The sequence below is a fragment of the Mchenga conophoros genome, linkage group LG14 (assembly GCF_057382185.1).
Source record: "Mchenga conophoros isolate Kocher_MC1m ecotype Shallow Benthic linkage group LG14, M_conophoros_male_GT1.1, whole genome shotgun sequence".
NCBI lineage: Eukaryota > Metazoa > Chordata > Actinopteri > Cichliformes > Cichlidae > Mchenga > Mchenga conophoros.
Genome location: NC_140539.1, coordinates 39,400,046 through 39,426,769, shown reverse-complemented (window position 1 = coordinate 39,426,769; position 26,724 = coordinate 39,400,046). Strand labels below are relative to the sequence as shown.

At 49.3% G+C, this 26,724-nt stretch overlaps 1 protein-coding gene across 1 annotated transcript in view; it reads right to left on the bottom strand.

Moving 5' to 3' along the window:
• The window catches only part of plekhg2 (pleckstrin homology domain containing, family G (with RhoGef domain) member 2), a 65,144-nt gene that overhangs the window by 35,125 nt on the left and 3,295 nt on the right, over positions 1-26,724 (bottom strand). Inside the window, exons 2-3 of the mRNA XM_085244503.1 lie at positions 13,546-13,623; positions 3,118-3,647 (exon numbers count right to left, since the gene is read on the bottom strand). Coding sequence (XP_085100629.1) covers positions 3,118-3,647; positions 13,546-13,594 — 579 coding nt within the window. The 5' untranslated portion in view covers positions 13,595-13,623. The remainder of the gene's footprint in view (positions 1-3,117; positions 3,648-13,545; positions 13,624-26,724) is intronic.

Below are 26,724 nucleotides of genomic sequence, written 5' to 3'. Positions count from 1 at the left end.
GTTCTGTTCTTTCCACTCGGCTGTTTACACGCCGCGTGACTCGATACGCTCCGGTGTTCACAGCCGCCGACGCTCCTGATCCCACGTTCGGGTCAACAGATGATAGCTGCCGCCCAAAAGGCCGTGCTGGGAGGAAGCCGCTCAGAAACGGGACGTTGCCCCAGGAGACGGAGAGTCCCTGCTAGGCCCCACGGTTTGGGTTCAGTCAAGTTAGCCATGCATTTGAAAATAATTAGTAAATAATGTGGACTGAGGTCACTCTGGCGCGCTGCGGTTGTGATTTGATGGAATTGAACTTTGAGTTGAGTCTCAAATGTTGAGGCGGATTTTTTATCTATGAGGCAGATAAGGAACTCCAGGTGTCACAGACCTGATCTGGAAGCTCACGTCTTCCAGTTCAGTTTGTGGCTAAAGCTCGGTAACCTGCTGCATCCTGAGAGGTGACGAAGCTGCACGTGTCTTCCTCACGCGCAGCGCTGAGCGGCTCATGATGGCGGCGCTGTAACCTTGTCTTTTGCACTGATTGCATTTTGTTTCTGCTCACAGAGTCTGTGCCTCCCATCCGGTCACCTCTTCCTGCCCTCATCCTCCGCCTGCTCCACCAACCCATCGACCTCATAACAGTTTACACGAGCGATGGCGAGCTCTGATGTGGTTGGTGGGCTGAATGTAAACGCTGCCTCTGCTCTGCAGCCTCTTTGTTTCAGCCTCGCTTTGCTCTCTTCGCTCCTGCGTTTTTGTCTTTCCCTTCATGTCAAGTCCAAATTTTTTCTCTCCTAATCTTTGTATCCTTATCCTCTTGCTGCTACTCCTAAACCTTTCCCTTCTCCGTCACCTCCTCCATCTCTGTCTTCTTCTCTTAACCCCTCTTCATCTATCTCTCCTCCCCCTCAGCTTCCTGTCCCCCTTGGCTGCAGGCCAACAGCTCCATCCCCTCTTGTTCACTTCGTTTTCTCCGTCCACCCCAATGACGCTTGTTTCAGCAGTTTTTTGACAAATCTCTGGACTTCAGGCATCAGGGGGGAAGGAGGTAAAAGAGACGAGTCGAAGCAGGTGGAGCGACGTCAGTCTGCTGACAGCTGACGTTATGAGACAAAGAAGGAACGACGGAGACGAGCTGCTCTCAGACGCTCAGTCTTCCTCTTTCCAAGAGTTTCTGCACTGCATTGTTCTCAAACACACACACACAGTGAGTGTGACATCATGTAGCCTCAATCAAAAACAGATTTCAGCAAAACCTGAAATACAGAGAAGAGCAGGACTGAAGACTTACATTACAGGACAACACACAGACACACACACACACAGGACAGAGGTGTGAGGTATGCTGCAGACGTGCTGCACAGAGCTCAGGTTTCAGGCTCTCTGTGACGCTCCGGGTGGACGTTAGATTTAATCACCTGGTGGTCCCTCCCAGTGGTGAATCACCTGATATCAGTCTGATTCTTACTCGAAAAAGTGGATGAACCGGCGTGACCGTGAGTGAGCTTGAGCCCAAAGAATTCAGTGATAATAACGATCCAATAACAGTCCAGAGGAGTCATGTGACTGTCAGAGTGACCTGTGAGTGTGGACGAAAGCAGGAGTCAGGAGGGATTAACCAGGAGCTGCAGGTTTGTCCTCTGCAAAAGGTCGGAGAGACGAAACTGACAGACAGCTGATAAACCTGATGACAGAGTGTGTGTGTGTGTGTGTGTGTGTGTGTGTGTGTGTGAGTGTGTGTGTGTGTGTGTGAGTGTGTGTGTGCGTGTGTGTGTGTGAGTGAGAGTGTGTGTGAGTGTGTGTGTGTGTGTGTGTGTGTGTGTGTGTGTGTGTGTGAGTGTGTGTGTGTGTGTGTGTGTGTGAGAGTGTGAGTGTGTGTGAGAGTGTGTGTGTGTGTGTGTGTGTGTGTGAGAGTGTGTGTGTGTGTGTGTGTGTGTGTGTGTGTGTGTGAGAGTGTGAGTGTGTGTGAGAGTGTGTGTGTGTGTGTGTGTGTGTGTGTGTGTGTGTGTGTGTGTGTGTGTGTGATGGCAGAGGATGAAAGCAGCAGTAAATTTTCTCTTTTACTTCAAAAGGATGTTTCACACTCCGATCGTACAGCCACACACACACACCTGGCTGTGGCACACCTGGGCCAGTGATGGACGAAAACACACACACACACACACACACACACACACACACACACACACACACACACACACACACAAACAACAAAGTCAGCAAATTCTGTCAGGACGAGTTTTTCTATTCAAAAGTTCCTTTGAAGAGAACTAATTTTTCACTCAGCGGGACACATTCCTCGCTTAGGAGAAATGTGGAATGATTTCCCACAATGCAACAGGAATAATAGCAATAAGGCTGGTATGTCTGACATGCAGACGTCTATCTGAGCTCAGCTTGTGTTTAGGAGTGATGCCAACGAGAATAACAAACTTTAAAGTGTTCTTGGAGGCTACATTCAATCTTCTCCTCTTTAAGCACCGGTGGTTGCCTTGCTCATGGGCACCACAGTGCTGTTGGTCAGAGAGGCTTTCCTATCCTGACTTTATCCTTCTGCACTGGTTCGTTGGCCTTCAGAGCGGAAGCTCCGAACATCCATCAGGGAAATTTTACTTCAAAAAGCCATTTAACACATACAAACTGTGTTGTGCTTTTTTATAAACTGAAGGAAGAGAGCAAACTGAAACTGAACCTCAGGCCAGCAACAGAAACAGCTGGCCTCAAAATGCGTGTGGACAAAGATAAGAAAAGCTGCAGTTCCTCGGACGTCCACCGGGGGCTCCAGCAGCGAGTCAGTCCCCACAGGCTGCCACATTAAAACGTTACAGCAGAAATAAAGAACTTACAGCCTGATGCTGTTTGGTCATTCGTGTTCTTAGGGTAACACGAGTATTCTAAGACAGACACTAGAGAAGAAGCCGTGCTATCAAATGCATTTACATGCACTAGCGTGGCTTCCTCTCTGATCATAATTCTGTTGGCTGCATGTTCTCACACGAGCAGCTGCAAACAGCTGGAGGAAATAAACGCACAGTTTCTAAAAGTCATGAGTCATTTTGGGCCCGTCCTGCCTCCTCCGGGTCGGAAACGCTGCAGTGACGTGAATACTTTGGATGGTTGGATGAAAGCTCTTACCTCCACGATGCTCTTCAGATCTCTGACGTAGGCTTGCTCCGTCTCCACGATCTCCAGGACCACTCGGTCCAGCCGTGAAAGCTGTCTGGGCGTGGCCACCGCCGCCGCCACTGCCACCCCCACCGGACTAGCAACATTACTGGGGTGGCCGCCTCCTCCTGTCACCTTGGCGACACACGCCCCTCCTCCTCCAGATGCTCCTCCTCCGCCTCCATGAGGTGTGAGGGGAGTGAGGTCCAGACTGATGTCTGAGCCATTTCTTTTTGGCGTGGAGGACGACGATGAGGCGTTGTATGTCGGCACTGCGCCGTAAGGAAGTGAAGAGGATGAAGAGGATGAGGAGGAGTGGGAGGAGTCCTGCAGGGAGACTGACGAGGCAGAGGAGGAGAGGGAGAGGGAGGCGGGACGCTCTCCGTCCGAGCAGACGGTGTTGACGGAGGTGCAGGAGGACGACGCTCCTCGCTCTCCGGATGACATCATCCTACCCACAATCCCACTCAGAGATGAGACTGAGGAGGGACGTTTGGCAGCTGGAAAGAAGAGAGAAAAATGCACAAATTAGTCCACGAGCTCGTTTTAAACACAGAGTTTAAAAAAGAAGCCAATACGGAAGTTGAACAAGCTGCAGTTCCTCTAACGTCCACCAGAGGCTCCAACAGTCACGGTGTTTTTATAAGTTATGGCTTAAAGTTTGCACTTTTCGGGGCGTGGCCTATTTGACTGTGCCTATTTGTGTAGCTGCTAGCTGTCTGCTAACCAAGTTTAGCTTATAACACTCCAGTTCTCCCTTCTGGCTCCAAAAACCTGATACTGTGGCCATAAAACGAGACATCTTTTATTTACAGGCTGTATTTTTAGCTAAAACACCCAAACAGAAACCAGTGGAACACGCACGTTTCCTCATGCGTGTGATGAGGTGGGCTCGGCAGCAGAACATATGACAGTGACGCTTTGTCTGTGCAGAAGTGGGTCAGTGAACTCACCACACACTAGAACAGCTGACTGTGAGCGCACAACATCCAAAGTCAAACATAAGGCCTGGGGCCCAGAACTGGCCGGTTACAGCCTGTGTGACAGCTTTTGATATAGACCCCGCCCATTCACAAAGCAAAGTAATGAAATAATAGATCAACAGTTAAATGACAGAAAAGGTCTTTCACAGTTTACAACAACACCATTTTTTACAGTGTGTCCACAGTAACACGAAGCTTTTCTGTAATTTTACACGTTTCTTTTGTTTCTTTCAGCTCGGAGAGTCGTGCAGCAGCGTTTCTTTATCATGTGGACAAACTGAGACGTACTGTTGGAATTTCACTTCTTCTCATATTAGTACATCTGAGGGATTAAACGTAGGAGAGCTTCATGGTCCACTGAAGACCAAAGTGTGCTGTATGAGGTCGTGACAACGTTTGACAGCTGAAAGGATGATTCAGCAAAGCTGGGCGGGTGTATATGGTTAAGCCACGCCCACTTTTACACCTCAGTTATGTTGTGTTTTTTGTGGGTCAGCTGGTAAAGAATCATGAGGTGGTGTCAAGATGTAGCCTCTAGACCTTTGGCCCATGTAAGGTGGACCTGTGGTTTACCCTGCTCAGCCGGGCCACAGCTGGGCCACAGCTGGGCCACAGCTGGGCCACAGCTGGGCGGTGGCTTCAGCCCCAGCCGTCCAGTCGTCTCCGCTGCTAGTTCACAGTTGAGTGATTTATCATCAGAAATCAATCAATCAGGCTGAATCCTCGATGAAAACGAGGCTCGTTTCCTCGTTCTGGTTTAGAGGAAGGACCGATGCTGATGAGCTGCCTTCACACTAACATCAGTGGGTATGTTGTTCTCCACAGTGGAAGATAAAAACCATCTGAACGCCTGCTCGGTTCTTCCATGTCCCAACACCTGCGGCCACACCAGTGTCCATCATAAACTCCTCCCTCCTTCAAAACCCAAAGCAGCGCCTTACCTGCCCGTCCAACAGGTGATCCCTCAGAAACACTTCCAGCGGTTGCCACGGTGACTTCCTGATCAGTGTAAACCTGCCGTGTGACTTTCAGAGTAAACAGGAAGTGTGTGCGCAGCAGAGCGGATCGTCTCTACCGACACACTCTTCCTCTTTTTGTACATTCTTCCTTTTCATGAAAGACTTTCTCACATGTTAAAGGAGCAGCCATCTTTACCGTGACTCCACCAGCTTCAAGCTTTATTTCCTGTTAAAGTTCAGCCCTGTCACAGAGCGCGAAACCCAGACTGCTGATAAACACCTGGGGCCTCCTCGGTTCCTAAAGTCACAAGAACACCGAGGCTCCACTGAGAGCGCCGCAGGTGACATACCATCATAAGATAAGGATGATGGTGGCATCGCTCCGTCTCACTGAAGGATTTCTAAAAAAGTCAACTCTGCACAACAAAGACATGAAGCTAAACAGCAGCGATGTGTGGAGGCTTACTGAAGCTGGACTGATTGGCGTGTAATGATGTGTGAGCTGGTGGCCGGCTGGCTACATGCTGTGGATAAGCTGATAGCACAGCGCAGAGGAGGGAGGAGGCTCAGGGTTAAACTGTTCTCTGGGTTAAAAGGTCACATCGTCGGACCAAACAGAGTCTGAGACGGCCCCGGCCTGGACTGAGTATGTTCTCCAGCTCAATGCTGGACTTCCCTGATGCTCCTCAGTCTCTGGTCCCTACATCACTGAGAGGTCTAACGAGGGGCTGCCCCCCCTCCAAAGTCATAAAACAGCACCAGAGAAAGTTAAGATGTTACTTTAAGGCAAACCCGCCGAACGAGATGTGCCACAAACACACGTGTGAAGTGTGAGAAAAGCCGTCAGAAGCACACGATGTGCTGCAAACTCAAAGTTCACAAAGTTTTTCATTTCTTTTGTTTCCCTGAAACGTTTAGCAAACGCTCCCTGCCAGTTTGTGGTTTCAGAGTTAATTACTGAGTCTGTTCGTTTTCTTCTCTGCATTTCTCTGAAATGCCACCAAACATGGCAACATCTCTGCGACGGCGAGCGCCGCTTTTAAAAACCTCTGATCCTTCGCTTCAGACTGCAAACCTGAACCACACCTGAACCGAGCCCGGCAGCGAGACGCTGAGATGGAGAAGTAATTAAAGTCCATTAGCGTTTAAATTCCAGACGTCCCGGCGGGAGGACTTTCCGTACGCCGTTAGATGAGAACATTTTTCCACTTTCCAGCTGATATTACAGAGTTTCGTAACTGCAGGTTCTTACAGGAACGCCTCTGGCAGCAGCGTCGTAAGCAGCTGACCTCACGTGCATGTGGCTGATGCTCCAAGAATTACACTCACGTTATTATCTGTCGAAACGTAGTGTTATGAGGAAGGAAGCAAAGCTCGCTGAGGATGAGTGTCAGCCTCACATTAAACTCTATCAGGCTCAGCTTTGTCCCACCCACCAACAGAAAACTGGGTGGGAGTTGTTATCCTACACCTGACTCTTCCTAAAGCTCATACGGTCTGCCAGCAGGCTGAGGACAGTCGTGAAACAGGTCACAGAGCGTGCACAGCGTTGTCGTGATTGCCTCGGTTGCTAGCAGGTTGCTCATGGTTTGCATGGAAGACGCTGACTAGTCTGAAAACTGCGAGCAACAAGTCGCCAAGCAGCAGCAGCAAAGACTTTAACAAGCGTTCAGTGAACGATCACAGGCCTAATACCAGCTGTCAGCAACCTCTCGCCAACTGGATGGAGAATGCTCGTTTGCCCAAGTGTCCGACAACATGTGACTGCTGTCCCGTCACACCTTCATCCTCCTACCTGGGACTTTGGTGGTCTCAAAAATGGGACTTTTATCTGCCATTACTGACACGCCTCCAAACCTCGGTACGAGCATATAAGGTGCAGCTGGAACCTGAATAAGCAGCAGATTTAATCTGTAGGACAGATCGAAGCTGGTCGAAGGTCTGGTTGACTCGCTGTGGTTTTTGAACACTTCCACTTTGCAACACACCGCTGCGAGTTGATGGTGGAACATCGAGGCGGGACGCCGTGTCGCAGCATCCTGTTACAGCACCGCTCCCAAACTCACTGAGCTCTTTAGAACAAGTAAAGGTAAAGGCCAGCTGCACACACCTGTGACTGGATCAGGCACGAAGAGGCTGCACGTGCACTGTTTTATGCTGATGTGTGGGAAAGATAACCATCGGACCGATTCCCTGCACTCACAGCTTTTACTTCATATTTTCCTGCAGATATTCTCAAATACTTTTAGTATTTAGAGGTAAAAGTACTGAGATGATAAACTGCATTTCCAGCTCATCCTGAGCTACAATGAAGAACATCGCACAGGATCACCTTCGTGCTCCTCACAGCCCGTCATTAAACATCAGAGAAACACAGCTCAGTCAAACAGCAGAACAAAAGCCATCAGAGACGTAGAGCGACTTACTTTGAGTTTGCAGTGTGTGTCTGTGTGTGTGCGTCAGGCAGTCCACATGTTTCTCTGTTCAGATCACTGATTTAATGACACAGCTCACCGTTGAACACCGACTGAACAAAACTGCTTCTCAACACATCTGATTTCCTGATTTCCTGTTATTGGCTGTGTGTGTGTGTGTGTGTGTGTGTGTGTGTGTGTGTGTGTGTGTGTGTGTGTAAGAGAGAGAGAAAATGACACGAGCATTTGCCAAACCACATCCTGCATTTGAAGTCAGGTGCAGCGCTTTCAGATTATCTCAAACACACACACACACACACATACCTGTAAAAGTGTAAATAGATGTGTGTAACTACCTGATGTAATGTTGTGTCCTTATAAACTGACACAGGAAGTGTCTGTAGTTGTGGTCAGTTTGTCGTCACAGCCAGCTGGTGCTGTGTGAAACATATTTTCATTAAAACTTTAGCAGCATAGCTGCCGTTACCCAAAAACCTACTTTTGTCTAATGAGGCCCATCTGACCAAACAGGAAGCTGACTGTCAGAGTAAAATGTCGACATTCAGAGAGATTACTTGGTTTAAAGATCCGACCCGGAGCTGCTTTTCTTCGGGCTAATGTTACCTAAAGCTAGCTCGCTAACACAAATAAAGCGCGAGCTGTCTCACAGCAAAACCCCGTCGGCTCATTCATTCAGAGCTAGCTGTTAAATTATATTAAACACCCAACCAGCAAACCACATCCACGCTTTCTTTTTAAAGATACTGTCAGGGTTCGGGTTACTAAATTTGGTGTGAAGGCGTTGGCCGATGTGACGTCACTACCCGTCCTGCTTTCTCCCTCTGGGACGTAAGTTAATGTGCATTTATAAACTTAGCGCTGGATTCAGGAATGAGCTCACTGCAAACACCAGAGGCGCCGCCTGCTGGACAAAAAAAAATACTTGACTGGACTTGAGAGCGTCAATCATTGAACACGTGCAGCTAGCTGTTACGGAGCTACACCACATTTAATGTAATTGAATTGAAATTGAATTTAATGCATATTGTTAATTTCCTTTGGTCCTCGAACATGTTGCGTTTCTTCAGACGTGCTGTGAAGCTAACTGACACTGAGCATTAAAAACAGCCACATGTCCTGAGCTGACAGTGATTCTGTGTCTAACGGTTCCATAAAACGGTAGAAACAACCTTCATGGCGAATAAGACAAAAATCTGAATTTTACTGTGGACGCAGGAAAAATGGCAGAGAAACCTGGTTACAGGAGACAAAGTGCGTGGACGCGTCAGTCATTGCACTCAAACACAGCTGAGCCTGAAGGCAGAGAGCGTTTCACCATTTTTAAGGTGGAATTTCCCTTTAAACACATGCTGTAAATCTGTGAGGCGGCGTGGATTCCAGGGTGTGATTACAGTAATAAGAGAGCAGCTCCTCGCTGTCATTAAGAGTTCGACTGTGACGCCACAGGTTTCTGCTTCGACCGCAGCATGTGGAGCCGGCGGCGCCGGAGGCGGGAGCGTTCCCGCCGAGCCGTCCTCCCAGGTGTCCTCAACCACTGGGCGGGAGTCGGAATCTCACCGTGAAGCCACCTTCAAATATCAGGTCAAACAGCCTGCGTGAGGGACACGGCACGCTTTATTTCAGCCAATAATGTTCGAGCAGGGAGAAACAGCGGAGCTTAAATAGTGACGGAGCGAGTTACACCGTCAGAGGATCGAACACGTCCTGGAATCAAACCTAAACAGCCGACGCAGGAATCAGAGCAACGAGAGGCTGAAGCGTCTGCAGTCATGCCCACATGTTGAACAGGAAGCGTTTCTGGTGGGCGGGTCCTCAGTAAAACTCCTGTGATTGCAGCAATGACCAATGAGAATGCAGGAAACCGCTGACTGACATGTGGACGGGCTGTACGGTTTCCTAGGCAACCAAACTTCCTGTGGATGTTTTTCTGACAAACAGTAAAACAATAAATATATTCACTGAGACGTTCAGGCGCTCCAGGATATAACATAATTATCATTATGACAAAGGAATTGCTCTATGCCCTTCAGGGGGTTTGAAATGTATTTATTTATTTTGAAAGAACATTTTGAGTTATTTTTGTATCCAATAACAAAACAAATAATCCCACTGACAATAATAATAATGATAGTACTCAACTTCCTGTCTGCTGTTTTTGATGTGGTCTTCTCAGGCGCTCGTTTCCTCTTTACGTGCTCTGCGCTGAGATGTCGTCAAATGTCCGTCAAACCTTTCTTTGACCCCTCCCCGCCGATGTCGCCTCGTCTCACGTGACTTTTTATCTGCAAAGTTTCTGGCAGGAAGTCTGACCTGAGAGGCTACGCTCAGCTTCCTGTCAGTCCTCAACAACTGTCACTCATGATGTTGGAAACTGAAGCTGGGCCCGCCTTCTCCCGAGCAGCCCCGCCCACTTATTTAACCCCCCACAGCTATTAACTCTGAGGATAAGAAGAAACACGAAGACGGCTGTGACCAAACTCTGAAGGGTTAAATACGAGGAATGTAACGTAAAGCCAGATGTTTGAATAGTTGGAATTTAACTTTGAGCTCAAAGAAAGCACTGGAGCTGGACCCTCAGCGGGGAAACACCCAACGAGGGCCTAAGATCGTTGAAGAGGATCTCAGTTTACGGCTCCAGAGCCGCCGTAACAAACACAAAGTCCTGCTTTGACACAGTGGATGCAAACGCTCTCTACTTTGATATTCGTGCCGAGCGTCCCGCCGCAGAATCGATTTGGAGCAATCAGACTCCACCGCGATAAAAATCGAAGCATTTAAAGTGATTAAAGCTTCGGCGCAGTTATTGTGCAATCGTACGGCCATTACATCGGAGCGCCGCGTTCTCCCGGCGCTCTGGCAGCTCAGCGTTAACAACAGCCGATCCTGTGCTGAGATCTCTGCGTGTGCTCGGGAGCACGTCTGGAAACCGTCAGCACCGAACGCATCGCCGCAGCCACACATGAAGCACAGCGTCCACCACGCAGAGACAGCCCGAGGAACCAGACTCAGTAAGGTGGACTGAGGCGGCCCCGTGCTCGGCTCCACTCGCCTGACACGCTGAAAACGTGGAGCATCAAGAGAAGGAAGTGAAATCGTATGTGCAGCATGACGAGGAGTTAAAATACATTCAGAGGACTCGCCGTGTTCTTTGTCATGTACATCTGACGCATCATCGAGCAGCGTCGCCGAGGAGGACGCCGAGGACGCAGAAGGTCTCGCCCCGACACGAGAGAGTGGAGACAACGAGCCTGAACTGTGCGTGTGAAAGTGCTAAAGAGACATGTTGACAGAGACAAAGACAGGAAGTGAGGCTTCTCAGATCATGACCTTTGACCCCCTGACGGCACCAAGCCAAATGCTGGAAACACACACACACGTTTCAGTTTCCTCGAGTTTACATTCACGTCTGCAGCCCTCAAACTGCGTGCTGGTTTAAACTCGCCGTGGACTAAAAATCATCTCACGTTCCTCTGATTAAATCTGATGAGCAACAAACACACTACGCTATTTCTACAGGTGCTTTATTCATGTTCCAGGTGTGCGATCAGTCTCCACCCACAGGTGAGGGTGGGAGTGCACGCTGCAGACCGTGTCTGTGCCGCTCGGAGCAGCGCTCCACCTTTTTCAGGAGCTTCACCCTCAGCTGAAAAACATTTTGTGTTTTCAGGTATGAAAGTGACTTTTACGCGGAGCACGCCACAGCGAAACATCGATCATTTATTAAGGAGAAGCTTTCACACAGTGCTTTATGAAGCTCTGACAGATGTTTGCCTCTGCTCTAACATCTGCATGTCTGTGCTCTAACCGCTGCCTTTGTTTCCAGCCTGGATTCTTCCCTCTTACTTATTTATTTCACAATGTTTTTATCAGCAGGGAGGCTTCAAAAAGCAGCCAATCGCAGCCAAGAACACAACTTCAGATTTTAAAAAAATCCCCTCTCTCTCCCCTCGCTCCCTCATTTCTTCCTTTCCTCCTTCCTGGTGCACGCCTCCCTTTCTCCTCCTCGCCGGCTCCTTGTTCTGCAGCCTTATCTTGGGCGTTCTCGCTATTTTCTGCCTCACGCCTTTCTGTGGTTACAATCAACAGATCTGTGTGACCCTTTATGAAGTGTGTGTGTGTGAGCGCAGAAACATTGTTCAGAGTTACAGTTTATCACCACAAACCATACAACTTCCTTCACACAGTGTATTGGTGTGTGTGTGTGTGTGTGTGTGTGTGTGTGTGTGTGTGTGTGTGTGTGTGTGTTTGGTAATTGCAGTGTTTTTTAAATGAAGCCGTGCTCTGGTATGTTTCTGTGTGTGTTTGTGCGCGAGCGCTAACTATGGAAGCCAATATACCAGCAGAGCAACTAAACAGCATGGTGGCTGTGTGTAATTACACATCATTACTCTGTGTGTGTGTGTGTGTGTGTGTGTGTGTGTGTGTGTGTGTGTGTGTGTGTGTGTGTAGTCCGTTCTGCTGGGCCTCTCTGGTTTGGTTACAGGAAGTCACAGCTGAGGGAGAAATCTGAGCTGAGGCTCCAAACAGTGAAACGAGGCAGTGAAAGTGACGCTCAGCAGCGTCACAGGAAACTCAAACGCACCAAACAACCGAATATTTAAAATGTGAAATTAGTTTAACTCAGACTCACATCTGCTCAGTACTCAGACTGTTTAAAAAGCAGCGATGGAAGCTGACTCAGGTGAGAATCAACCCCACACAAGGGCGGTGTGTTACCCACTGTCTAATGTGACTGTGGTCGTGTTTATCAGGTTAAAAGAACCTTCTAGTATTAAGCAAGCATCAACCTCCAGGGTTAAAAGTATGAAGCCAACATAGAAGTCCTAGAAACTGCAGTTCCTCTGACGTCCAGCAGAGGCAGCAGAGAGTTAGTCCCATAGACTAACACTGTACAGCAGAAATGAACATGTTTACAGCCTGATACACAAACTGTTTGTTCTCTGTGGATAGTTTCTTCTTTATAACTCGCCTGTTTAAACTGTATTATAGCAGGTGAAGTTCAAGGGTTTTACTTGGATGTTACTGAGCTCTGATTAGCAGGTCTCTGTCTCAATGCATTGCTAACCAAGCTAGCTAGCTAGCATTAGCCACTGCTTCTGGCACCAGCCAAACCACTAAAGCTACATGCCCAAACAATGGGTCACAGGTGTGGGGGTGCTACCCCAGCTATCATCGTGCGAGGTACACCCTGGACGGGTCTCCAGTCTGACACAAGGCGAACACGCGTTACAAACAAATATACAAAAATATTGACTAAACAAATATTGACACTAAAAACTTTCGTTAGTCGCTCAAACAAAGAGACACATGCTGAAGTGAAAGCTACCTTTGAGCATCGACTATGATAGGACTTGAACCAACAATCACTGAAACTCTCCTGAAGGCCTCCCAACCTTTACAGCACCAACACAGCTGTTGTCCCACAGTCCAGAGCTCCTCTCACGAGAAGGGGAACGTCACGCCCACTCTGCAAATAATCACTGCACGAAGTTTCCAAAATCAAACTTTTCAGCTCAGCTGTTCTTTATGATGGTGCGTCTCTGAGGCTTTCTGAGCATGCTCACTTACTCTCACTGTACCAGCTGCACGCCAGGCTCTGTGGCGCAACGGACAGTGCATCGGACGTCTCGTGAAGAAAAAGCAATTCAAAGTTTGTGGGTTTGAGTCCCGTCAGAGTCCGTCTTTATTGTTGGAATTACACCTGATGCAGTACTGGCCAAAGAGTGTTATTGGGACATATTTGGCCTCAGCATCAGTTTGGATGACTCACCTCAGCCACATCTAAAAGAGCCAACTGTTGGGACGCACCACAAATACCACACAACAGTATCTGCTATCTGCTCCTTCACCAAAATGAGATATTTCACGTGTCTGGAGACAGTGTTATTTTCCCTCTTTTAGCTCTGTTTTTGGTTTCCACCGGCTCCTGGAGAAAAACCTCTCTCTACATTTTTCACCGGCTCATCTGAGTGCTGATGAAGGTGTCGTAAAGTAGCTTTGTCAGAGCTGGATAGACCTTACCTGTGTTACTGGGCGATCTCTGGCTGCCACGCCGTGACCCCTCAGGCATGGTGTGATAGTGTCACAGGAAGCAGAAACCTGGAGAAACACACCAAAAATCCCAGTTAGCCTCCTCGATCAACACAAACCACATCCCAGTGCGACGTGTCTTCATGTCATGACAGCAGCGGCACGAAGAGATACGAGCTTCATACAAGCTGCTCACACAAGAGAGGAGAAGAAGAAGACGAGGAGGAGGAGGGGGAGGAGGGGTCCAAATAAAAGTTTCACTCTCCCTTTGTGTGAAAACAGTGAGGACATATGTAATGTTTGGCTGAATGACAAGAATGAGGTCTCTTCTCCAAAGCCTGTGTGTGTGTGTGTGTGTGTGTGTGTGTGTGTGTGTGTGTGTGTGTGTGTGTGTGTGTGTGTGTGTGTGTCCACTGGAGGATAACGGCCTCCTACACAGTCATTGATACAGTAACACAGATTGACCCAATTAAAGCGTTGTACGTAAACAAGTGTTTCTGCAGCTGTCTGCAGGAAAACTGGGAGATGTGGGTCAGAGGGGAGGGGGTACATGGGGGAGAGGGGGGAGACGGGGGTCGGGGTGTCTGTAATGGAAGCCAGATGGCGAGCAGGCCTGCTGCAGGTCTGCTGCAGGTTGCTGGTCGAAACTCTTTCACTGTGTCAGAAACACCTGCAGGTTCTGCTTCATGTCCTAAAATCTAAAGAGGAACTTTCATCGTTCGTCGGACGAAAGCAGAAGAAAGTTTCTCCTCGAGTGGAAACAGTCGCTCAGCCACCGACAGCGAGGACGAGAGCCCGCCTTCCAACCTACAGCTGATCTGAGTTTAAACCGTTTGCTTCAAATTCAGAACTCAGGGGTTTGCAGCTCACTCTGATCAGGTTCATCATCACAGTAAAGACAAACACAATGAAATGGTTCATTAAAAACTGAAATATGACGCGCAGAGCTCAGTGAGGTGTTTGTGCAGTCACTGCGTCTGTGCAGCTCAACACGACGTTTCATCGTTTGTAAAGCAGGTGAGGATTTTTGGAGCGAACGAAGATCATTTGGAGCCCTGATCTCACCCCGGGCGCCGCGCCCCTCTGAAGCCTCTCGAGTAACTTGAAACCTTCCTCCTACTGAAGCACGTTCATGTGTAAGCTGTGCTGACTGTAGCAACAAATATTCACGAGACCAACTTCAACAAATATTTCATATTTTTCACATTTGATGTTTTTACTCAGGACGTTGTTGAGCATTAATGTGCAGGTTTGTAACTGGAGCTGACAAGAAACCAGAACTCTTCCACACCAAAGACACAAACCTGACTGCAAATCTTACACAGCCCAGAGCTGCACGTGGCTCTGTGCTGCAGCGGACAGCACGCTGGGCTTCTGCTTCAACACAAGTGTTCAAAGTTTGAGTCCCTCCAGAGTTTATGAACTGTCTTGAATAAGCCCTTTACCCCTTTTGTGTAATAACTCGCTGTATTGTCTTTGGGTGAAACTGAGAGGTGTGCAGGAAGGAAAGTGAAAGACGTGGGGCGGGTCCCAGTGTGCAGGACCTGAACACCATGATTGGAGAGTCTGAAGCAACAACGCTGAGAGAAGACGCAGGACACGGTGTGATGGAGCAGCTCCAGCACTGTGGTTCTCACACACACGTACGTTTCCATCACTTTAGAGGACATTACATTGGCTGACGTTCGTTTCCCGGGTACGTTTATTCTTGTGCAATCAAAAAGCCATCATGAACAGAGCACACCGCTCACATCGTCATTCTCACCTGTCTGTGCCCACAGGAACGATTTTGTGCCATCAGCAGTTTCTGGGACTGAAAATAAATAAAACCTAACCCTGCAGTTCCTCTAACGTCCACTGGGGGCTCCATCAGGGAGTCAGTCCCCATAGACGTTTACCGTCTGCTACACAAACTGCTTTGGTTATGGTTAGGGGCGTGGCCTCTTTGATTGACAGGTGGATGCTGCTTCACCTGAGCTGGAGCTGTGGGCCGTGTTTGTGCTGGTGGAGCCTTTTTAATGCAATTCTAACAACAGACAGACAAAGGTGGAGCTCGCACAGCACGACAAACACGCACACGTCTGTCAGTACCTGCAGCACTCAGCACACACTGCTGTGTGTGTGTGTGCACGTCAGCCTCATCAACACCTACCCAGGTATTTCCAGGTGCATCCGCTTTCAGACACACGTCATCACCACACACACACTCACACTTACAGCACGTGTGTGTGTGTCCACAAACATCAGCTCCATTAAATTAAACAGGCGTCAAACAGGATCCGGTTCCTCTGTCCGGCCGTCTCACTCCCACTGAGCGCTGGAAACGGCTTCAGCTCCCACAGCGCATTGCAGCGTTACAGACAGCGGGGTCAAAGGTCAGCGCATGTGGCTTCTTGCCAGTTCTTCAGCTCTGAATCCCGTTCCTGTTGCTTGGAGTTTGTTGTAGAAGCTGAATCAAAACACACACAGACAGCAGCGATGAATTAAACCCAGCCGCGTGCCAGTGGACCCGAGTGTCCTCCATGGTTGGATACGAGAGTGAAATCGTCACTAATCTGTGATCCAGCTGACGTGTTTGTGGGTTCGAGTCCCGCCGGCTGCTCTTTACAGATCCCTGAGTGCAGAGCCAACACGTGTGACTCCAAGTGCCTCCTGCTGTGAGAAAAGTACCCACAGCTCAGCGTGGGGCACAGACACTCCAGGGTTGGTGTTTTCTGTCTGTGAAAGACGCCCACAGCTGTGTGTGTCCCTGTGGAGCGCACTGTGGACTTTACAACCACATAATATTTGAAAAGACGTTTCTCAGGATCTCCAGATGAAACCAGTGACATATAAAATCGTGTCGTCTGCACGTTCACAGTCTCGTCGTTTCGTTCTTCACGCTGTGACAGCGGCTTCATCAGATCATGTTACACGTCCACAGGTGTGGACTCACAGCAGGAGACAGACGTTACCTGAAACAGGCTGACTCACTGCCAGAGCGCCCGTGTGGCTCTGTGGAGCACGAGGCAGGCAGGCAGAGGTTGTGGGTTCGACTCCCATATATGTTGCATGTATGCATCAACAGGAAGTTGTTCAAAGGTTGTGGGTTGAACTGGTGCATCTGTTATAAACAGCACACTGCTCTGTAATGAGTCTGCAGGCCTCAGAAGGAGAACGCTCCATATTACTGAGCGTCTACATTTTTCTGTGGACTTTGTGTTTATATGACATCACTGAGAGAGACACGCCTCCTGCTCAGTGTCGCTATTCACACTGACAGAAGTGATAAACCTCTCAGTCTGAAGCTTTCCTCAAACACACGCTACGTTTCGGACTCACTGCTGCCACCGCTCGCCACGCTGTTGTGTGATGCGTTCACTGCTGCTGGGACGCCACAGAAAAATTTCCGTCCATCAGAACGGGAACGACTCACTCCCAACGGGATGAGTTAAGCCAATGTGTGGAGGAAGTGATTCAAAGGCTGCAGGTTTGAATCCCACCAGAGTCACAGTTTCCTGTACTACATGTTTCTTGTTACTAAAGAATAGAGCTGTTACAGTGAGTCCCAGGTGAGGGGCGGAGCTGGACGACCACAATGTGATCCAAAATAACTGTGAGAATGTGCAGGCCTGCTGTGAGGCAGAGATAAGGAGAGGCACAACGAGAAAGATTCAGACCAAAGAAACTCATCCAGGAGATGCAAAAGCAGCAAACTCAGGAAAACTGGTGAGTAGGGGTGAGTGGAGGCTCCGCCCCCTCTGTGGACCCCAAACTGGTTATGAAGAAACAGAAGGACGCTTCCACGAGATCCAAGAAGAACCAACGGTGCAAAACTACAAAGATGGACGAAAACCAACCTCAGAGACACACAACCAACGGCTGCTGCCCTGCTTCTGACCCACACACACACGCACGCACGCACGCACGCACGCACGGACACACACACACACACACACACACACACCTATTGTGTTTAAGGAGGTGGTGGAAGAAAAGCCATGCAGGCAGAACACGCACATGGAGTCGTGACCATTCATTACCACTGTCAGAGCAGCGGGTACACTTCACACACAACCATGAAAAACACACACACACACACACACACACACACACACACACACACACACAGTGGTCCAAGCTAAACAATCACACTGACAGTGCATATAAACTTCCAGTAGTGCTGTGAGAAGCAGAGACACACAGGCGCCTTCTCTCTCTGTGTGTGTGTGTGTGTGTGTGTGTGTGTGTGTGTGTGTGTGTGTGTGTGTGTGTGTGTGCGCGCGTTGTCCTTCGCCACAGTGGAGCGTTGTTGTCGTGGTGATGAGACTGAGACTGGCAGCAGTGATTTGGGGGTTGAACTGTTTTCGTTCAAGCTCAGCAGGAACCAATCAGGCGTGTTTTTGATCTATTGGTTTGATTGGTCACAGATCTGTGAGGCAGGCGGGTGCAAGTCACAGCTGCCTGATCAATAAGTATCATAGATAAACATTTCATTGGTCACTTATTCACTACGGTGAGTCTAATGCGGATGATAATGTGTGGAAAACACTTGAAACTTGGAGGGTGTTTGATAAAACGTTCAGACTGTCCTCGTTTAACATTAGCATCACGCAGAGGTGGGGGGAGGAGATGGGTGGGGCTCAGACGGCTCCGTGCGGAGGCAACGATGCAGTTAATGCGCTGGATCGCACAAAAGGAAACTCTGGAGGAACGAACACATTTATCGATCGGCTGACCGCTGAAGCTGCATTCTTTGTGGTGCCCAGCAGGGGGCGACTCTTCTGTTTGCATGTGCCTGCTGCTCACCTGATCTCTGAGCTCAGGAATCACTTCCCCGATGGCTTTGTGGTCGCAGTCACTAGTCACATGATGACGGTCAGAAAGCGTGATGAAGCAGGGGTGGGAGGGGCTACCCTATGACTGATGGATCATATTACAGTGAAATTTATGCACTTATTTTTGCATAAATGTGTCAAATCTATAGAAATGAAACAGTTTCTGTTTGTAGTCTGAGCGTTACTGACCAATCAGGTCTGAGCAGGTAGTCTGCATGCAGGTGTGCAGGCCACGTGGAAGCCTCACATGACTACCAGCTCCAGTCTGACGTGGATTCATGTGGTTTTTAGCTGTGAGCAGCTGAACCCGGGTATCTGCTGCCCACACCTGAAGGAGATTTGCCTCCAGACGCTAAATCGGCCGACAGCGCGGTGGGTCTGACATCACACTGCAGCAGTCAGCACAGAGCGTTTGTGTGTTTTTAACAGTGATGGTTAACGGTGACATCACAGGTACGGGAAGACGTCTGGCACAGAGTGCACGAACAAGCACAAGGAGACAACGTTGGTTTTATTAGCTTCTGACAGTCTTGTTATCCACTGGCTGCAACTTCCTTCTGGAGACCAAGTCAGCAGCCAGGCTTCTCCCAGATTGCACAACATCCTGTCAGCCAATCAGAGGCGCAGCACTGAGTGAACGCTCTCAGCTGCTGCCCGGGTTTCTTCTCCACTTGACCCCGTCTCTGTGGTTTCGCTCATAAAGCTCGAGCTGCTTTGCCTGTGGCCTAAAAGTTTCTTCCAGCGTACGAAGAGACGATAGTTTGGCTTTGCAAACATGGCCGCTTCTGTCTCTAAATAAACCGAGATGGTGACAAACCCAAGGCTTCAAACAGTAGTCCACACACTGTGTCTGTGTTTTATTCACGGCCTCTGCTGCGTGTACATGTGGGGAGGCCTCCTCATCCTCTAAACACGACACGCCGCAGTCTGACACCGCTTCCCTCTGTGGTCACCAGCCAAGGTTACTCCTGCCCAGATTCACAAACACAGTCACATCATCGCACAGTGCAGGACGACACTCCGTGTGTGGCCTCGCTGCGACTGACATCGAGCACACAATAACACTGTTGTCCTGCTGTTTCCTTTGTGCTCATAGCATCAACCAGCTCCACAGAAACACACACTGACACACAGAGGCGTGACTGACAGTTGTTTGGCGCAGGCAGTACAGATGTTTGCCGTGGTGCGTTTAAGGACACGGACAGGCAGCTTCACTCGACGTCGCACCGTCAGTGCCGTCTCCCACACAGCTCTGCGACTCGTACGTGCTGATGTTTGTTGATAGTTTATTTAAAATGTTCAAAGAGAAAATCAAAAAGAGGCCGAGAGGAAAAGCATCCAACCTTTCATCAAAGCACACGATTTTAACGTTTACTGCAAACAGACAAAGAAGATTTGCTGATGCAGCAGAATGAAGACCTGCAACATGCGAGCGCTGCGTATGCCATCCAAATTAGTGCACGCCTGGGCCGCCATCAGGTGTGAATGGCACGATGTTGTTCTGCTAATACGGTTAGCACTGTAACCTCGCAGCACGAAGGTGGTGAGTTTGACTCCACCATCAGGCCGGGGTCTGTGTGGAGTTTGCATCTTCTCTAGCTTAGCTGGAAACTCTAAATTGCCCATAGGTGCCTGTCTGTATCTCGCCCTCCTTCACATTTTCCATGCAGTGGACTGACTCTGGCCCCCAGGCCTTATGTTTGACACCCCTGTTCTAACCTGTCCTGCAAAGGTGCAGAAGAGAAGATGAATGAGGTCTCACAGTTGATACCAGCTTGGAGTCAGTTTTCGGTTTGTGCAGCAGCGATGTGTAAAGCCGTCCCGGCTCACCTGCACCACACGTCTGCAGTTTATGGTCAGGGCTCAGTGAGGTCCAGGTTTTGGTCTTCAGCCTCTCTCCACACATGAACCAGAGAGGTGGTGCCGACTCCGTGCAGCTCTAGGGCACGCAGGTTGTGGGTTTGAGTCCCACTGGAGTCGGTATTTAGCAGGGTTTTTCTTTTTTTTACCAAACAGTAGAAACCTACAAAGGAGGCTTTGTGCTCCAAACACCTTCGGATTGTCTGCGTTCAGCGTGTGGAACGTTTCTCGTGCTGGTAAAATGCAGCCTCAGTAAATCAGCCTGACCTGCCATCGCGCTGGCACAGGATGAAACCGCCCGGGATAGCGCTGCCTGTCAGGACAATAGATGTGAGCTGGCTGATGTAAGAGAAGAAGAATGGAGCAGAAATTCCTTCAGTGAAATTTCTCCAGAGGGGGACGTAAAGTCTGACTCAGAGCAGGGAGAGAAAGTGTGACCTCTGACCTCAGTCTGTTTGCACACTGCTAAATCTGGACGTTAGTGTTTGACTTGAGTTTGTTCCAGGTCTGTCCCGGCCTGTTTAAGGGATGGAAACATCTTTTTCAAGGGCTCATTTCTGGAATTTGACCTGACCTGAGAAAACCAGCAGTAAATAACCGACCTAACAGAGTTGGTCCTGAAACACGCTGGAAACAAAGTTCAGTCAAAATCGTAAAATACAGATCCGTCGGTCACAGGTGATGTCACAGCGCCATGCAAAAGGACAGCAGACTAACATCTGTCTGACCGCTGACTGTCACTGCAGCTGCGTTGGTGTACCAAACAAACGCTGGCTCGTTGGCTGAGAAAGGTTTCTGAAGTTTCAGTCGGATCAATTCGTCCAAACAAGTCGAGAAAAACGAGCACGGTCGCGACCTGATGCGTGACTTTCCATCTTGAACTGATAGAGCAGCTTTCACACGGCAGCTTGGCTTAAAGATGACGCAGGACGTGCTGCTTTCACCTTAATTAAGTCAGTCACACATTTCTAAACATGGCCTGGAGGAGCTGCATGCCCGACGCCGTCTGATGGGACATTAAACAGCCTCCGACCTGCCAGCTCCCAGCGCTAACTGCCTGTGAGAATAGCACACATATTTGCCTGCTTAGGTCACCTGTGCCTCCTGAGTGCTCTCCGGACAGCGCTCTCTCCTTCAGTACTGAGGAGGTGTCTGAAGCACACCTTTCCTGTTGAAACTATCCCGACCGGATTCTCCCAGCATGCATGAAAACAGCCAGCTTTCCCCAGTAGGTGATAAAGATCTGCAGCTGTTGCTCTGCGCTGGGAAGCAGAGCTTGCTGGTCCCGTGGTTAGCTATGAGAATATTTAAACAGATTTCAGGGAACACCACACATAAATGTACCGTTATTACTGTACAGCTTTTCAGCAGATTCCCAGAGGAAGGACTGCACTGAGAGCTCATCTGCAGCACCAGTATGGCTCTGTGGTGCAACGGGCATGGCGTTGGACTTCTACACGTTCATAGGAGAGGGCATTCAAGGTTGTGGGTTCGAGTCCCACCTGAGTTCAGGGTTGGCTTATGTGTTTTGGTGCTAAAACAAATATGATGTTTGTGGCTCTTCTGTAAAGCTTGTTGATCTGATCCCAAAGACAGAAACACTTACAGCTGACTCCGAGCACCAAACCCAGAAAGGCTCCACATCAAAAACAACAGGTTTCCAACCCGAGTTCATGTGTGAGGACATCGTCACTGAGCTTCACGTGCTTCACTGATGATCCAGGGAAGGCGCTCAAACACTGGCAAGCATCCCAGCTCTGCACACAGACAGACATTACAGGCGAGCAGGCTGCCCCCCTGCGTCTGTTTAGAGACCGTACCATTGTACGGTTGGTGCTGGTGACTACCTAGCCCCGGCACATGTATAGCCGTGGAGACCTTGCTTCTATGGCCTCTGAGTTGTGCGGTTAACCTCCGCTGGACCTGCCAGATGCACAAACGCACATTTGAAACTTCACAGACGCACAAACCAGTCAGCTGGAAGACTTCTGAGGGAAGTTTCAGAGTTTCATGTGCATGCACACATAAATGTAACATGACGTGAATAACTTCAGTCCAGCTTTAAATACTGAAAACACACCACACATGGCTGTGCTGTGGACACAGAGTGTGACTGTCAGTGGACGCCTGAAGCATCCAGGAGAGACTCTGTGTGTGAGTGGAAACCCCCCACATGTGTTTGTGCATGTTTGTGTGACTAATATCAGACGTGAGCCTGTGTGTGTGTGTGTGTGTGTGTGTGTGTGTGTGTGTGTTTTACAGCACTGCTGGTGATTCACGCGCCTCCAGCACACCTGGTTTACACAATGAACACATTAGAGCTTTGTTTCTATTCGGCAGTGAAGTCAGCAAATACAAAATGACTTTAAAGACTCTTAATGCGAGTTTGTGCTTAAAGTGGATATGAAGCAAAGAACAGACTGGAAGCGTCTCAGTGCAGCCGGCTCAGAAAGGCTGACCGTTCTGGCTGCACGGCTGGTTGATCGGTGCGAGAGTTTCATGACTGGATCTACTGGCTTCGTAAATGTAAATTAGGATTACTGTAACTGTAACTGAATAGCAGCATCTATGTCTTTATGATCCAAACTTGTCTGAGTGTGAAATATTCTGACTTCCCATCTGTTTTCCATGGACACTGGCTCTGCTGTGCTGAGATCAGCGGCGTTCGTCTTTTCAGTGAATAATTGAAAACTGCAAGATCGTCCTTTGGGCCAAATCTGGACACACACATGTTCACCAGCTTATTAGTCTGTGACGATAACACAACAAGGTTGTGCGTTATACCTTTTTGTGTAATGGACACACTAACGCTCGAGTCGTCCGATTTCTCATCCGTGTGCTTGCATGTACATGTATGTGTGCTTTGTATTTTGTTTATGTTGTTTACTGTGTTGTTCTGAGGCTGGAAACACTGCGGTATACATCTGCCGCCGGAGCCTCACACACACACACACTGCTGTATGTCACAGTAGAGCCTCTGTCTAACCTCAGACGATGCTAAATCGTCGGACTAATTATTATAAACGACAAACACCGGTCACCAGGGAAACCATCCAACCACATCCCATAATTACACTGCACGGGCTCAATATTAAAACTGCTTCCAAATAGCTGAGATGGTTGGGGTGCGTTTGATTTCTGCTCGCCTGTGAAGTCAATGGTTCTTTGTGTTTTTCGGTGCCGCCCTCTGTTGCTGCTGCCTTTCTTTCACCTGTATAACCAGCTCAGGGTTGTATGGGTTAAAGTTCACTGTGGCTGATGCAGGAAACCTTCAACTTGAATCTGAGTGCTCAGGATACTCAAGACTGCAGCTTTGAAAACGATGGAAAAGCAGAGACAATTCACACCTCCTTAAAAAATCAACCAGGAGTAATTTAGAGCGACTTGATCCCGATGTTGGAAACGTGAACATGCAGGCTGCAGATTTTAGGTTACAAACATCAGCAAGTTTGGTTAAATTAGAAGGACCGTGTGCTTTTTGTTAAGTGACAGCAGCGTCACAAAGAGTAAAGAACCTCGGCTATCTGGTTTCTAACTTCTGACTTAATGTAGAGCGCAGACGTGCGTCTAGCTGGATTAGGTGAAAAAGGGACACTGGAGGGGGTTGATGGATCTTTAAATATTGACTCTGGTGGGATTCAGACCCACAACCTTCGAATTTGTTCAGTAGCAAGTCTCTAGAAGTTCAATGCACCACAGATCCTCGCACAACTGATGGGCAGACATAAAAGAACGACCCAGAGACAATGAACCATGTTGCTTGATGCAAAGCAGCCTGATTTTGGTTTTTCAGAGCCTTAAACTGATGCTACCAACAGACGCCGGCGTCCAGTTAGCCAAACGTGCATGTGTTTGGACAGTGGGAGGAAGCTGGAGAGCGCAGACAGAACCCACGCAGACATGTGGAGAACATGTGCTCCACACAGCCGACAGCATGTAAACATTAAACACCATATATGAGTGATAATAACACAGCGCTGCATTCTGCTGTAGCTTCTGTCAGCTGCGTCCTGTGAAAGCACCACTGTAGGTAACCAGCTAACCCCCGGTAGCTGGCTCTCTGAGCCGGTTTCAGCTGCTGCTCCAGAGAGAGACAGCGTCCAGCTCCAGCATTTTGGACTGCAGTGTGACAGGAGATCCTCTGTGGACCGCAGGGATCCTGCAGCAGGTGGAGAACTGGTTCATGTGCTGCTGGACCAAGAAGAAAGACCAGCAGCTGCAGACCAAGATCCACATCTATGACGACAGACTCACCGGAGAAGCAGCTGCTTACATCGCTCACGTTTAAGATAGACGAACTGGCCCTGATGAGAAGCATGAACAGAGACTTTGCCTCCTCCTGTGTCTTATGTTTTACGGAGTCGTGGCTCAGTGAGGACATCCCGGACTGCGCGCTCAAGCTGGAGGGCTTTCATCTGCTGCGCGCGGACCGGCAGGCCGCTCTCTCCGGTAAAACCAAAGGTGGAGGTGTCTGCTTCTACATTAATAGTGGCTGGTGCACAGATGTAACAGTGATTGCTCAGCACTGCTCTCCCTCTCTGGAATATCTTTTTATTCACTGCAAACCGTTTTATTCTCCGCGGGAGTTTGCTTCATTCATCCTGGCCGCTGTTTACATCCCGCCAGACGCAGATGCGCAAGCAGCTCAGTGCGCACTCGCAGAGCAGATTCTCCACACGGAGCGGACATTCCCGGACTCTCTCATCATTGCTCTTGGGGACTTTAACAAAGCCAATCTGAGCCATGAGCTTCCCAAATACAAGCAGTATATTAAATGCCCGACCAGAGAGGAGAGGACATTGGACCACTGCTACAGCACGATCAGCGGGGCCTATCGCGCGGTGCCGCGCGCTTCACTCGGACTTTCTGACCACGTCATGATCCACCTAATCCCCGCGTACAGACAGAGGCTGAAGCTCTCCAAACCTGTCGTGAGGACCAAAAAACTGTGGAGCAACGAGGCTGTGGAGGAGCTTCGCACGTGTTTGGAGACCACAGACTGGGACACAATGAAGGCTGCTTCTAACAGCTTGGACGAGTTTACGGACACTGTCACCTCCTATATCCACTTCTGTGAGGACAGCATTGTGCCATCACGCACCAGGGTGAGTTATAACAATGACAAACCCTGGTTTACTCCTAAACTCAAAAAGCTGTGGCTGGAAAAGAGAAAGGCGTTCAGAAGCGGAGACAGGGACTGCTACAGAGAGGCCAAGTACAGGTTCACTAAAGAAGTGGACATTGCTAAACATCAGCACTCTGAGAAGATGCAGCAGCAGATCTCAGAGAATGACTCGGCCTCTGTGTGGAAAGGTTTTAGGAATATTACAAACTACAAGCCTAAAACCCCCCACTCCACTGATGACTTGCTCTTAGCCAACACCCTTAACGACTTCTACTGCCGTTTTGACGAGCCATCAGGCAGCCTTCACACCTCCAACGGCCCCAACAATAGAGACACTTTGGACACTCATTCCCCCACCTCTCCCCCCTCCATAGAGCCATCACCACCTTCAAACTGTTCACCTACAACACCCGCCTCCTCACCCCACACAAAAGAGGATTTCACACCACCTCCTCCCACCACAACTCTTCATATTCATGAAGCAGATGTGAGGAAGCAGTTTAGGAGTCTGAATGCTCGGAAAGCTCCCGGCCCAGACGGCGTGTCTCCTGCCACCCTCAGACACTGTGCAAACGAGCTGGCCCCAGTGTTTTCTGGCATCTTCAACTCCTCACTGCAGGCATGTCATGTGCCTGCCTGCTTCAAGTCCTCCACCATAATCCCTGTCCCCAAGAAACCTAGGATCACTGGACTAAATGACTACAGACCCGTGGCTCTGACATCTGTGGTCATGAAGTCATTTGAGCGCCTAGTTCTCTCCCATCTCAAGACCCTCACGGCCCCCCTCCTGGACCCCCTGCAGTTTGCATATAGAGCCAACAGGTCTGTAGACGACGCCATCAACATGGCCCTACACTTCATCCTGCAGCATCTGGACTCCCCAGGAACCTACGCCAGGATCCTGTTTGTGGACTTCAGCTCTGCCTTCAACACCATCCTTCCAGACCATCTCCGAGACAAGCTTTCCCAGATGAATGTGCCTGATCCCATCTGCCGGTGGATCACTGACTTCCTGACGGACAGGAAGCAGCATGTGAGGCTGGGAAAGAATGTCTCGGACTCCCGGACCATCAGCACCGGCTCCCCTCAGGGCTGTGTTCTTTCTCCTCTGCTCTTCTCCCTGTACACCAACTGCTGCACCTCCACCCACCAGTCTGTCAAGCTAATCAAGTTTGCAGATGATACCACCGCTATTGGACTCATCTCTGACAGGGATGAGTCTGCCTACAGGAGGGAGGTTGAACGTCTGGTGTCCTGGTGCAGCCACAACAACCTGGTGCTGAATGCCCAGAAGACAGTGGAGATTATTGTGGACTTCAGGAAGCACACAGCCCCACTCCCCCCCCATCATCCTGACTGACACCCCCA